The sequence below is a fragment of the Anticarsia gemmatalis genome, chromosome 20, assembly GCF_050436995.1.
Source record: "Anticarsia gemmatalis isolate Benzon Research Colony breed Stoneville strain chromosome 20, ilAntGemm2 primary, whole genome shotgun sequence".
Classification (NCBI taxonomy): domain Eukaryota; kingdom Metazoa; phylum Arthropoda; class Insecta; order Lepidoptera; family Erebidae; genus Anticarsia; species Anticarsia gemmatalis.
The window spans coordinates 11,293,232-11,306,147 of NC_134764.1; the positions used below are offsets into that span (position 1 = coordinate 11,293,232).

The following is a 12,916-nucleotide window of genomic DNA, read 5'->3' on the forward strand; positions in this document are numbered from 1 at the left end:
ATTATTTTTTAGTATAAGCCAATTGTATAAAATAAAAAGCCCGTGTCTTTTGTTCTTTTTTTATTGTTCTCAAAAATGTATTGACATGTGGAAGGGACATTGAACTAACGCGTGATTAAAGAACATTTAAATAAACAAGTGACATACGTTGTTCAACGCTTCTTGCAACAACACGGATCATGAAGTTTATTATGGTATGTTATTTAAGTATATTAATTATTTAAAAAAAATATTGTATTTATGGCCGTGGTAGTGGTAGAGCATGTATTACCGATCATAATCTCTTGTCATGGTCTTGGGTACGATCATGAAGTCGGCCAGAGCACTATTATGTTTTCAAATTGTGTTGTTCTTCTCAATAGTGTATATTGTAATATAAGTGTGATAATAGGCTTTCAACCTACATAACATTTGATATAGCAGAAGTCATATTACTAAATTAAAAATGTAAGTGCTACTTCGTCAAAAAAGTAATATTTTCCATTGAATTACATTTCTCATTAAACTGCATTGTCTATAACACAATGTTATAAACGTTAAACTCGTAGTTACTGCCGTTCTTCCTGGGCTGCGCGCTGGCTACTTCACAGGAGCCAGTTTTCAAGACGCTGTCGTAGTGGCAGGCGACGGTCGTCGGTCCAGCGTTCCACTTCATTGAGGGCACCGTGTGGGAGCCACTCGACGCTGAAGTAGATGGCGTGGTGACGAGGGTCTTTGGCGCAGGCACGGTGATATAGGCAACAATAAAATAACAGTTTAACATAAAATATTTGTGTTTTATTTACTTTTCCCTCAACTGAATACTAGAATGTGACCAACTTTGTAATCTAAGTAAGTAGTGTCGTCTTTATCAATATGTTTTAATGGTCTCACATCAGTCTTACATCAGTTCAGCGATCATCAAGTATCAGCGACTGCCTCCGTGGCGCAGTGGTTTAAATCTGCATGCCGCTACCATTGTTTTGGGAGGTCGTGGGTTCGATTCCCACACGGAACAAATATAATTATCACGATCCACAAATAATTGTTTCGGGTCTGGTTGTACTTTGTTTCCGTTGTTTATATGTCTGCGAAAGTCCCTGCGACGCAAGCGCGCTTAGTGCGGGAATTGTCTTTTAAAAAACAAAAAATAAACAAAAAACTTGGTGAATCAATACAGTGCTAGCCAATATTTTATAACATAATGAGCAATTCCTATCCTCTCATCATTGCCTCCTTACTAGCTTGGAATTCACTGTGATGTTCATGAATACCATCAATGAATTAAAAGCAGTAGTAAGAGATCAAGGTACACTGGACTCAAGGTCATCGACCCCATAGGGGCGTTGAACTACCCTGTGAGGAATTAAAGTATTGTTTATGAAAATACATATAAGAATAAGGAACAATTATTTGTAGTTGAAAAGACGACAAAATGCAATTGTTTCATATCAATTGGTCATGATAGATACAATATAACTTGTGTCCTATTTCTTCTTAATGTTATGTTCATTAGTATGGCTGTTTGTCTGTTTTCTGAAATGGGAGGAAGTTTATTTTCTCTATTCACGTATCGCAATCAGAAAAACATCAGAAAGTTAGTTTATTGGGAAAGTATGTAACTAGGGAATCATACATCTATGACAAATATAATAAAATGATAGGTTCCCAGAAACTATTGATTTGACCTAAAAAGAAAGCCTTCTCCTACAGTACAGCAGCCAAGGATTTTTAAGCCGCTCGCCAAGGTACCATTATCGCTATGATTTAACGCAAGAAAAGCCGCCGCAACGTATGTATTTTGCGCATAATTTTAAAAAAAAGTTACGGCTACTTTGTATATAAAATAACACTGAAACAACGACATTTAAACAGCACCTGTCTGAGGTCACCGGTACTGCTACTATCACAATGAACACAACTGCTGTAAGTATATTATATGCCATCAAAAACATTCTGTAAAAACCTCAAGTCTCGCCGTAAAAAGTTGTGAGATCTATATAATACCAAGTCGATTAATCTATTTAGTCTCTACTTAAAGGACCTTCTGTCTTAAGTTATTATGTATGTTATTATCATGCCAATTTAAAAAAAATACCTCTAAAACAAATAGACCGACCTGGCCATCGCATGATTTGATTATTAGTATGTATCACACTACACAGCACGACGAGAAGTTAATGCTCCTGAAATGTTAATGGCGAATTTGTGTTTTCTTGCGATGACCAAGTCGATCTATTTGTTTTAAAGATATTTTTTTTTAAATTGGCATGATAATAACATACGTAATAACTTAAGACAGAAGGTCCTTTAAGTAGAGACTAAATAGATTAATCGACTTGGTATTATATAGATCTCACAACTTTTTACGGCGAGACTTGAGGTTTTTACAGAATGTTTTTGATGGCATCTCACTTCTTTTTGTAGAGCGAATAGAGCAAACATAAGTCCAATTTGTATGGAAAGCCGTATTTTTTTCATAATTCAACATATTTTCCTATGGGAATGTTGTTCAGTTTCATGGGCTAAACACCCTTACCCACCCTATACCCCCTCCCGTTATGTCTCATATAGTAGATACATATTTACACCTATTTATTTAATTTTCTACAGAAATAATAATTTAATTCATTAACTGCAAATGTAACCTTGTAATCGTATACATTTATATGGGATTACAAAGTTATTGTTGCAGTTAGTGTATTTAGAAAACTTGACCGAAATTAGAAAATATTGAATTTTTCCCATGATTAAGACACTAAACCCTATTTGTATTCTAAATTTGAAGCTTCTAAGTCTGCTAGAAGTACCTTAGACTTTTGATGATCGGTGAGTCAGTGAGTCAGTGAATCAGTGAGTGACAAAATTCAAAATTTTAACAAGTTGTCATTCTTAAACTACTGGTTCAAATTGACTGAAATTTTAAATATACCGTGTTTATACAATGACTGATTAGTTGCTGAAAATCCAGGCTTCTTGTTTTATCCACTACGAAATTATAGGGGTGTCAAAAATAGCCCGAATTGCTTCGAGAAAAGGATGTTACGGCCGTGCCGCTTTTTTTTTGCTCGACTTGCGGGGGCACTTCCGTGCCCCCAGATTATTTGTTGTATTTTCAGTTTAGAGACAGTTTTCTTTATTATAACACTAGGATATTTGAGCATTCTTAGTGCATTTTCTTCATTACCTTGACCTTTGTTCCATATTAACATGTTGTCTTTCTCAATTTATTTGTTTTCGCTGTAAATTCAGCCTTAACCCCTTTCACTTCCATGTCCTTATACATACAATCCATCCATCTTTTTCCACTCACGCCCTTCTACATTCAAAGTCTTTACATATGTTGTAACATGGAGGAACTATAAACTTTAGTGTCGCATGACCATTATTTGCAACGAAGTGAAGGTTTCGAGTTCAAATCCCGGGATGCTTAAAACAGTGGTTTTTGATCCTCGATCCCGAATGTTTTTCAATAAATCTCTGTAAACGGACTTTCGCTCATTAAGCACATTACTCTTTTTGTGCAGACTCACCTTAAGACCTTATATTTCACAGATAATTCTTCAAGTGTTGCTGGTCACAGTGTTGAGCCTGCAAGTTTTGTGTTTCTTCAAAGATGGAACACCGGCTACTGGAGAATATGACAGTTTCCTAATTGACCTCACACAAATACTGTACGCAAAAGACAATTCTACCTACTTATTCGGATAATTAATAACATAATTAATTATTTTTAAATTCTATCGTTTATATAACTTACTACTGCATTCACTTACCTGTACAACATAGTACCTAATAATTAAAACTAAATAAATAATAAATTCATATATATTTTTAATATTATTAAGCTTAACCTCCTCTGTAACTGTTTTATCACTAGTAAAGTGATATTAGCTATTTTTATATGGTAAGAATGTAAAAGGAATTCCGTTGTTAATTAATTTTATCCTAGGCTTCCGAGCCTCTCTCCTAGCCTACAAGATAAAGAATGAGAGAATATGTCAATAACTATTATAACAACTAATAACAATAATTGTGTAACATATGAACAAAAATAAATGATATTAAACAATAGACGTGTTTGTTGTGAATGTTGTATTAAAATAGGAAGTTAGATAGAAATAAGTCATTTGCTGTTGCGCCGAGGATTTATCAAGAGCTCCTGATGCTGCGTCTTGTAGTGAGTAATACATCTTACATACATTATTTCAAACTCAAAAAAAAATTATGAATTAATGTCTCAATGTGAACGCTTGGCACCCCCTTGATCCTTTAGATTACTCTGCTAACCTTGTAACTGTCACTTCTGCTAAGCAATTTGGAATACCATCCCTACTAAATATTTGTGCAATGAGCAAGATAATCTTTCATCACTTAGATAAAAATAATTGTATGGAGTATACAAGTATCGACTGGATGACAGATTGGCTAGCTTTACTGTGTTTGAAATTAGATTTCCGTATAAGGATTATTTTAAGTTACAAATTACCTTGTTTATGAAAACCTGCAACTACGGCGAGTGCAACCTGCGCCAAAACGTTAGGCATTTCAAGGTAAAATGCGTGTTCACGTTAATTTCCGTCTCCTATATGTAAAACATGCGACACGGAAGTTTAAAACTTATGAAAGTGCAAAGGATTTATTTGTTGAACGCACGTCTGCAGGTGCTTTCCTACGTCCTGGTCATCAGCTCGTGTAACTGGCGGGACCCGAGGGTCCGCAAGCTGCTGGGGCCCAACTTCGAGCCGCTGCCCTCGGCGCACCACCGCGGCAGCCGCGTGCCCATGTCGCTGGTGCGCTCCATGCTCAGCGGGAATGACGGCTTCAGGCTGCATTTTGATGATGTGAGTCCATTATTCTCTATTTTGTACTATGGCTTTCACGGTGAACCTAGTGTCAAAGTTAATAGCTAAAATTCTTAATAACCGCGATAGATAACAAGGCAACTTTTGGCATGTCATCCGAAAAAGTCTACCTTTATCCAAGAAATATGGTAAATTCCGACTGATAGTTGATACTGATGTTACAAAATTCAGGCTGTGCATGTTATTTATCGAGTATGGTGGCGATTAACGGAAAATTGATAAATATTCTTCTCTAAATCAAAGCCGAAAAAGCCCGAAAATATATATTTTCTCTTGATAAACATATCAACAAATAACATAGTATGTTATCACATTCACAAATGGCTTACGTAACACATTTAGACGTTCCTGTATTCTGAGCGCCCAACATACTAGAGTCCAGCAATAATTGCCCTACAGTCCGATAGATGGCGTTGTACTCATATTTCTGAATCGCGCTATCGTTTCGTTCCCCAGTTCAGTATAAATACGGCAACATGAACGAACACTACATCACCGGCAACTCAAAACAACAGCGCATATGAAGGAGTCAATCATATGCGTATTTTTGCAAGTCCAGTGCTTTTACACACACTGTGACTATTAGATGTGAAACAAGTAGCTTTAGAAATTGTGTTTATTGACGAAGACATTCTGTAGTTATGTGGGCACTTAGTGGTTTATAACTGAGTGTCTACGTACCTCGGAAGGTACGTTAAAAGTCAGACACGAGTATCGTCAATAATAAATGTAATCAAGCCATTTTTTAGGTCTTCGGGTGGCTTAAATGCATTTGACACTAGATTTCTTCTTTAGATCACTTAGTTTTTTCCTACGTAAAAACGATTCATTTGAATTATATCATTACTTTATTCATAGAACCAGATAAGGAATATTTTTTTTTTTTTTGGATAAATTCAGTTTGAGTCATTGATAAAACTACGCTAAAGGTACGCTATATTGACTGAATGTTTTATTAATTGACAGGCCTCGCCAACGCCGGACGAGCTAAATCCCAAAGACGGAGCATTTACTGGCAGCTTGTACAATCTGTGGTATCACCTCGCACCACCAGACTTAAACACGGTCAGTACATTACATACATAAATAAAGATAAAAGAAAGATAGATTACGAAATACGTAGTCATATCACACAGTGATACACACACACACAGCAACTGTTTGATGGTTCGAATCCGAAGTAACATGCCAATAACTTCTCAGTCACTTGATATAACGATGAAAGAAAACATCGTGAGAAAACCTTTCAAGGCTGAAAATTCTTTAACGCAGAACTTGAAAGTATAAAAAGACCACAACATGCACTTGACCAACGTGATAGACTCAAGGCCTAACCCCTTCCTCATTCTGGGAGGAAATGGTTTCCTCCTGCCCACCTGTAAGATATTAATGGGTTAAATTATTTTATTCATTATTATTTATACTGTCCCACAGTTTCCTCTCGGAATAAAGGGGGTATTTGGCTTTGAGTCCACCACGCTGTCCAAGTGCGGGGTGGAAAACTCGCGTTTCTTCAAGAACTGTTTTAAACAACTCTTAGGTAGGTATAAAGCTTATTCACGGATAAACTGAACTACACTCATTTTTTATACATTTTAACAAATCATTGTCAAGGTTTAGACCCATGGATCGCTTCTGTAGAAAACTATAACCATTACCGACTTCTAAAACCAAAATAATAGAGAAACTATAACGTTGCTTCTCATCAGCTCCTAGGAAACCCGCAGGCAGGGAGCGTGGTCCAGCCAGGAAGGGTCAGCGACATCTTCCGGCTGTTCGACCGAAGGCTGGACTTCGACCAGCCGGAGCCGCCGCCCATCTCCATCCAGCGCTTCTTCGGCCTCAAGGACAAAACAAAACACTAACCATGAATACTATCACTCATTAACTCACTTATTAACACGATGACAAAGTTTCAAGCTTCGAAACTTTGATACTATCGTATCTTCGTATTGTGCGAACGTTTACTATTGTATGATTGAAAAAAGAAAATGTTTTTTATAGGAAAGTAGCAACGAACCACTGCGGAGTGCCACAGTAGTTATTGTTGTACATCAAATATTTGACATGTAAAATCACTTGTCAGATTTAGTTCTCATAAAACTCACTAGGGGCGTTTTAAATTCGATTATTTGGAAGAATTGTAGATAAATGCCTCTGTAGTGAGTGTAGTTTATTTGATGAGACTGATTTGGCCAACTTTGATGAATTATTTACAGTAAACTAGTTTTATTGTAAAATATTTTCATATAAATCATATCATTTTTGCTCTTAGGTTGTCATTGTGTAGGTTACTTAGTTAATTTATTAATTCAGAACATTTTTAAGCGCCTTTTTCGCGGGCTCTGGCCAAATCGCGGCATATACGCTGTAGGTGAATGATATATAGATAATAATATGAAATTTTCGGGTGATACGACGTGAAGTGTTCGAAATGATTGCATTTTGCATTAAGTGTAGTGGACACACCCACTACATTTAATGCAAAATGCAATCAGTATTTAGTATATTAGTGTGTAGGCTATGTTTAAGGCTTTTTATTATTGTAATAAATAATGTATATTGTGGTGTTGACCGTAACAATAAAAAATATTTTTGCTTATGAATATTTAATATTGAATGTTATTGTAAATGTCACAAAATGAAATATGTTTCGGTACAATAGGGTCTAGGGCGTGTTAAATACAGACGTGCGTTACAAATTGTACATCATTGAGACATCAACCTTTCACTTATTCACTTGTCTGCACTAGTTCCTGACAATACTTAACATGAAGTCGATTTTGGTGAGTGATATCTTTTATGATATGCTATGGGTAAACAACTTACAAGAGAGCCTTGTGTGCCGGATTCACGGCTGTCAAAAATACAAAACATTTTACATTTTGGATATCAGTGACCTGCTAACTGATAGTTCTTTTTTGAAATAACATTGCTAATTATGATACTGATTAATCGTGCGTACCAAGGCTCTCTACTAAGTCGAACTAGAGAGTATACTCACAAACCGCCCTCGGTGTCTTCTTGTTTCAAAACTTTCATCAGCGATGGTTCAAGAAAGTAACTATTTTTAATATTCGTTGCACTTGCTGAATAAGTCTACACTAAAACAATCTCCCTTTCACAGGTTCTCACTTCCCTCTTGCTGCTTCCCATCAGCTCCTACACTCAGTTCTTCAGTCTACCGGACTTCCTCTTGGGGCCACTTCTCTCAGGGTTGAGTGCCGTCACAAAGCAATGTCCTTCTGCAACCGCACAACAGCTGGCCAGCGCTAGTTATCTTGCTGCCTCCAATAACACTGCTCCTGTGAATAACACAGCACTCACTTCGGTACGTGGAAGTATTCTTCACATTTTCGAAGGTTCAAGTACCGTAAAATGGGGTTACTTTAGGAACATTTGCGGTTAATTTGGAATAGAAATAAGTAAAGAGCTAGCATAAAAAGCTAGCGACGAGTTCAGTGTTCCGGTTTTTGGTACTTAATATCGCTATGAATAACATTGTAGCATTTCATACAGTGTAATTACATCGTGCATGTAATTACACTGTTTCATTATCGAGTTACCAACAGAATGTTTTTACGTGCTTGGGAACGTTATATCAACAAACTACTAGTTTTTTTACTATCACATCACTATCTTTATTCTAATACCACAATATGTTCTCTTCTTGACATGAGCACATACTATTTTACCAATCATTTTTTGTTACACACATAATCGTATTTAAAAATGACTACATTATGTATTGTCATTCAAATTAATTATTATTTTTTTACAGCCAGCGGTGCCGAAACCTCCAGAAGACCCTCTCGCGAGTTTTACAAAGGCCGTCAACAGCACGGCAGACGCGCTCAGTCAAGTGGCTAATCAGGTTGCTAGCGCCATACAATCCGCGGTCAACAACGGCTAGGCCTTATGAGTCTATTGTGCAGTGCATTTTCCACAATTTTGTTTCATACCTAGACACATTTTGAAGGTTTTAAGGAATCTTATTGCAATTACACATTTTTTTTAATTCAAGTAAGTTGAATAACACAAATGTTGTTGTAGAACGTTGATTTAAATTAGGAAGCATAATAATATCATGTTTATTGGTTTATTAATCCCCGGAAGGATTAAATAGATTTTTAGTATCGTAAAAGGGGAAGGGCTAGTTTTAAGATTTCAGTGTACAAGAAAGAATTCAATGACGGAGCTCGAGACAAATAAGTACGATGTGGGTATGTTAACTATGTTAAATCATATTTTGTAAGTTAAACATGTAACTCGGAAGCTACTTTTAGTTTAATGGAGTTTGTTTAATTAAAATTTACTTTACAAGGTTCGTAGGACTGACATGTACATCTGTATGATCCCTAATTTAAAATTAAGAGAAAAGAAGGGGAAAGTTTGTATGTCATTAAAATAATTGTTAATTAATTTATTTTTATTTACACAAGTGCACCGTACGTTCACACACATATATGAGTCGTACACAGTCAAGTAAACAAGAATACAAGCCAGCTGTCGACAACACTCATTGTTGACATTAGACACAAGACATAAGCTGGTAAGGCTTTGTGAAATAAAAAATCGTTTTGTGTTATAAAGACAACTTCTGCACTAAGAATAGCTCTTGTGTCGCAGAGACTTTTATAAACGTACAAACAACGGACAAAAGTACAAACAGACCCGAAACATTGATATGTGGAACGCACAAATAATTGTTCCGAGTGGGAATCGAACCCAATGCAATACATTCCAACGAAACGACTTTTCAATGTTTTTGGAGTTGCCAATTCTTCAGTTATCTATTCGTTTTATAGCGCTATCTCCCGACGCCTGTTATAGCCGAAGGTATAAGCAGCCATTTCACATGTAGCCGTAATATGGTTATTAACGGAGATCATCCAGGCTCCATACATTTTAGGGCCCGCACTCCACCCTGGGTGCTTGTGTATGCATAATGCGTATACGCACCACTCCCATCGTCGTGAGCCGGGGCGATCACATAACGATTCCGATAAGTGTGTTACAGTAGGGAATTACATACAAATAATACTGATGAGCTCGAGTTGATACGGTGACGACCCGTTTCTGAGTTGATACGTGTGCTTACGACCTTAAATCAACTTCAGAGTGGTCGCTTCACAATGAAAATTGCCTCAGATAGTTAATTCTAGCAAAATCAATCATTATTTATGTTTCACAGCACTTTCAGAAATGAATAAATGTTTGAATATTATGAATCTTCAAACCTGTATAACTCGGTTCAAAGCGATCCTACCGGTTTCGTGCCATACTAACTATTGCTTCAAATGGCTAGCTCTATCGATAAATGCCACTTTTTTTTGTTGGCCGGCACTTTGAAAAAAGGCCCAAAATGGATGATCTCCTTTTCAAAGAGATAAACGACTTCCTAAAGTCAAAGTGACATATGAGTTTAACCAAAGCAGATGCAGCTTGTAAAATCTAGGCTATAAATAAAATATTGAGAAAGATCTGCATTATTTTATGTTGGTCTTGGTATAATTAACGCGAACACGCATTTTACCTTAAAATGCCTAACGTTTCGGCGCAGGTTGCACTCGCCGTGGTCCCAGGCTGGTCAGCCTGGAACCACGGCGAGTGCGTAGGCATTTTAAGGTAAAATGCGTGTTCGCGTTAATTCCCGTATTCTATTATACATTAAACATGCAACACGAGAGTTTAAAAGTTATAATTAATGCAGATTTTGAAAGATGCACTAATTTTAAGGACGTTTTAAATAAACGTGTATAGCATCTATGTCAGTGAAAGTTGACAAAAGTGTCAAGCGAAAAACGGTAAATAATATTCTAATATTTCGAAATTCTCTTCTGTCCCCAAAATTGTTAGTGAGGTTAAAAAGAAAACGCAAAGATACTTCAAACGTGTTTATTTATTTCGTAAATTATTTTCGAAAAGATCAGGCAATAAAACATACCACTATTGCTCCTGCTTAGCGAACAATCAAAAGACGAAGGTAACTACTTGCCTTAACGGATAAAACTACAGGCCGAAAGTATACTGACAGATCTAAAAGGAGCAAAATGTTTATAGAATTTTATTTGAAAGTGATGAAAGAGACTGTTTGTATTTAACAGCCGCAGCCGTGTGGGAAGCGATACAAGGTAGTGGTGAAGTACTTAGTCTTGTAGACTGTCGAAGGACACGGAGTGACCGTCGTAGTAGTTGTCTTAGTTTTAGTGACCGTGGAGGCAGGCAATGTCGTAGTTACGGTAGCTGTAGCCGTAGTCGTTGCCGTAGAGGTCGACGTAGCGGTTACCGTAGCCGTGGTTGTAGCCGTCGCAGTAGATGTCACGGTAGACGTCGATATAGACGTTGTAGTAGAAGTTTCAGTCACAGTCTGGGCAGGTAGAGTTACATAAGACGTTACAGTAGAAGCCGGTAACGTTGTAGTTTCAGTTGCAGTGACAGTCTGAGTTTCAGTGCTAGTTGAAGTAACAGTCTGGGCCGGAAGTGTTACTGTTTCAGTTTTAGTTTCAGTTGCAGTTACCGTCTGTGTAGAAGTTATGGGATCGAGAGTTACAGTCGAAGTTTCAGTGTTAGTAATCGTTTGAGTTGCCGTAGAAGTTTCAGTGTTAGTAATCGTTTCAGTTTCAGTCGCAGTCACTGTCTGAGTTTCAGTTTCAGTTTCAGTTGCAGTAATAGTTTCAGCTGGTAAAGTGATAGTTTCAGTAGATGCAGGTAACGTTTCAGTCGAAGTTTCAGTTACAGTGCTAGCTGGGAGAGTTACAGTGTCGGTTTGAGTGACTGTCTGAGTTTGAGTAACAGGGCATGGGGTTTCCGTAACGGTTTTAGTGCTAGTGACTTGAGGCAGCGTCGTAGTAACAGTAGATGTCTTGGTGATGGGCGGCGGACAGGACTTGGTGACGGTCTTCGTGGCTGTCACAGTGATTGTCTTCGGAGTGTAGCAACACGTGCCACACGGGTTAGGCTGAGCCAGCACTGCGGCTATCAGCATACACGATACCTGGCGGAAATCAAGTATTATTAAATCGAGGAAAGAACTAATATGCGCCCGTCGCCATAACTGTAGTGTCTTTAACTTAGTAAATTACTAAATCAGGAGATTACTAGTAAAAGATTATTATTGTCATTGCTGTTCTATTGACACGTTTTTAAGTAGAGAAAACTGGATGTATGCCATACATCACTGCTAAGTAAAGTTAAAAAAGCCGTAAGGTGTTTGACAAAGACAAATAAGCTTTGAATACAAGTCATAATTATTACTTAGGATAAACACCTTTAAACTAAGTCACGATTTTTAATTAGTAATTAGTACTCACCACTGCAATCCTGATCATTGTTCCGTTGGTTGGCGATCACTGCACAATGTTCCACGGACCTCACTCCTACTCTTTTATATTGGAGTAGAACAGCCCTCTTGAGTCAACAGAATTATAGAAATTACCTCGAGCATTATTATAGCAAATAAGTAATTGTTTATAGAGTTTTTAAATAATAAAAAAAACATTGTATTATATTTATTGCAATTAAACCCTACACTGCAAGTGTGGTGCAACTTTACTTGGTGACAAAATTTATTGGTCACGCCATCGCTGAGTAACTGTGATTTATCAAAGTATTTGAAAAAAAGGTGTGAAAGTATCTGATTTATTTTTTTCATTGTTGAAAATAAAATTAGGAAAGCTTACAGTGGTTACGACCAAATTTATGGACCACACACAAACATCCATCCCAATAATAATATGTATTAAAAATTTTGAACTAGACAACCCTGTGTACAGGACAAATTAATCCAGCAGGGAATTTTCGTTGTTAAAAGTATAAGAATCACATAATAATATGCAGTCCAAAACAATAAAATAAAAAAATGGTAACAGTCAGACGAGGGCCAAGATAGATCCTTGAGGTACTCTCAGCAGAAAAATTATCAAAATCAATATGTGAAAAAAATATCTTTCTTTTAAGACAATCTGGGAATCGAACCCACGACCTCTCGACGCAATGGTATTGGCGTGGCGACCTGATCAACTGAGCCATTGGCCGTCATTATTCAACAACAGAATTTTTCAACGACTAAT

The 12,916-nt window shown here is 37.0% G+C and overlaps 3 protein-coding genes and 1 long non-coding RNA gene across 5 annotated transcripts; 3 read left to right on the forward strand and 1 right to left on the reverse strand.

Moving 5' to 3' along the window:
• The first annotated feature begins 2 nt into the window (after window positions 1-2).
• LOC142981783 (uncharacterized) lies at window positions 3-767 on the forward strand. Its single transcript, XR_012959947.1, has 2 exons — window positions 3-194; window positions 549-767. It is a non-coding gene; the product is annotated as an uncharacterized LOC142981783 (long non-coding RNA).
• Window positions 768-1,840: 1,073 nt separating this feature from the next.
• On the forward strand, window positions 1,841-7,360 carry LOC142981675 (uncharacterized). Of its 2 annotated transcripts, XM_076127742.1 has the most exons (6): window positions 1,841-1,905; window positions 3,535-4,159; window positions 4,644-4,823; window positions 5,811-5,909; window positions 6,279-6,384; window positions 6,554-7,358. In XM_076127742.1, exons 2-6 carry the CDS (start codon window positions 4,145-4,147, stop codon window positions 6,730-6,732), a joined length of 579 nt encoding a protein of 192 aa, XP_075983857.1. In that variant the 5' UTR covers window positions 1,841-1,905; window positions 3,535-4,144; the 3' UTR covers window positions 6,733-7,358. The 2 variants fall into 2 exon arrangements, with proteins under 2 accessions (XP_075983857.1, XP_075983858.1); XM_076127743.1 differs by lacking the exon at window positions 6,279-6,384 and having other exon boundaries at window positions 6,554-7,360.
• A 121-nt stretch (window positions 7,361-7,481) lies between these two features.
• LOC142981676 (uncharacterized) lies at window positions 7,482-9,260 on the forward strand. The gene is made up of 3 exons (XM_076127746.1): window positions 7,482-7,630; window positions 7,972-8,175; window positions 8,626-9,260. The coding sequence occupies exons 1-3, from the start codon at window positions 7,616-7,618 to the stop codon at window positions 8,755-8,757; spliced, it is 351 nt and encodes a 116-aa protein (XP_075983861.1). The 5' UTR covers window positions 7,482-7,615; the 3' UTR covers window positions 8,758-9,260.
• A 1,468-nt stretch (window positions 9,261-10,728) lies between these two features.
• Window positions 10,729-12,301, reverse strand: LOC142981833 (uncharacterized). The gene is made up of 2 exons (XM_076127959.1): window positions 12,158-12,301; window positions 10,729-11,841 (listed from the first exon to the last, which is right to left on the reverse strand). The coding sequence occupies exons 1-2, from the start codon at window positions 12,173-12,175 to the stop codon at window positions 10,945-10,947; spliced, it is 915 nt and encodes a 304-aa protein (XP_075984074.1). The 5' UTR covers window positions 12,176-12,301; the 3' UTR covers window positions 10,729-10,944.
• Between the last annotated feature and the right edge of the window lie 615 nt (window positions 12,302-12,916).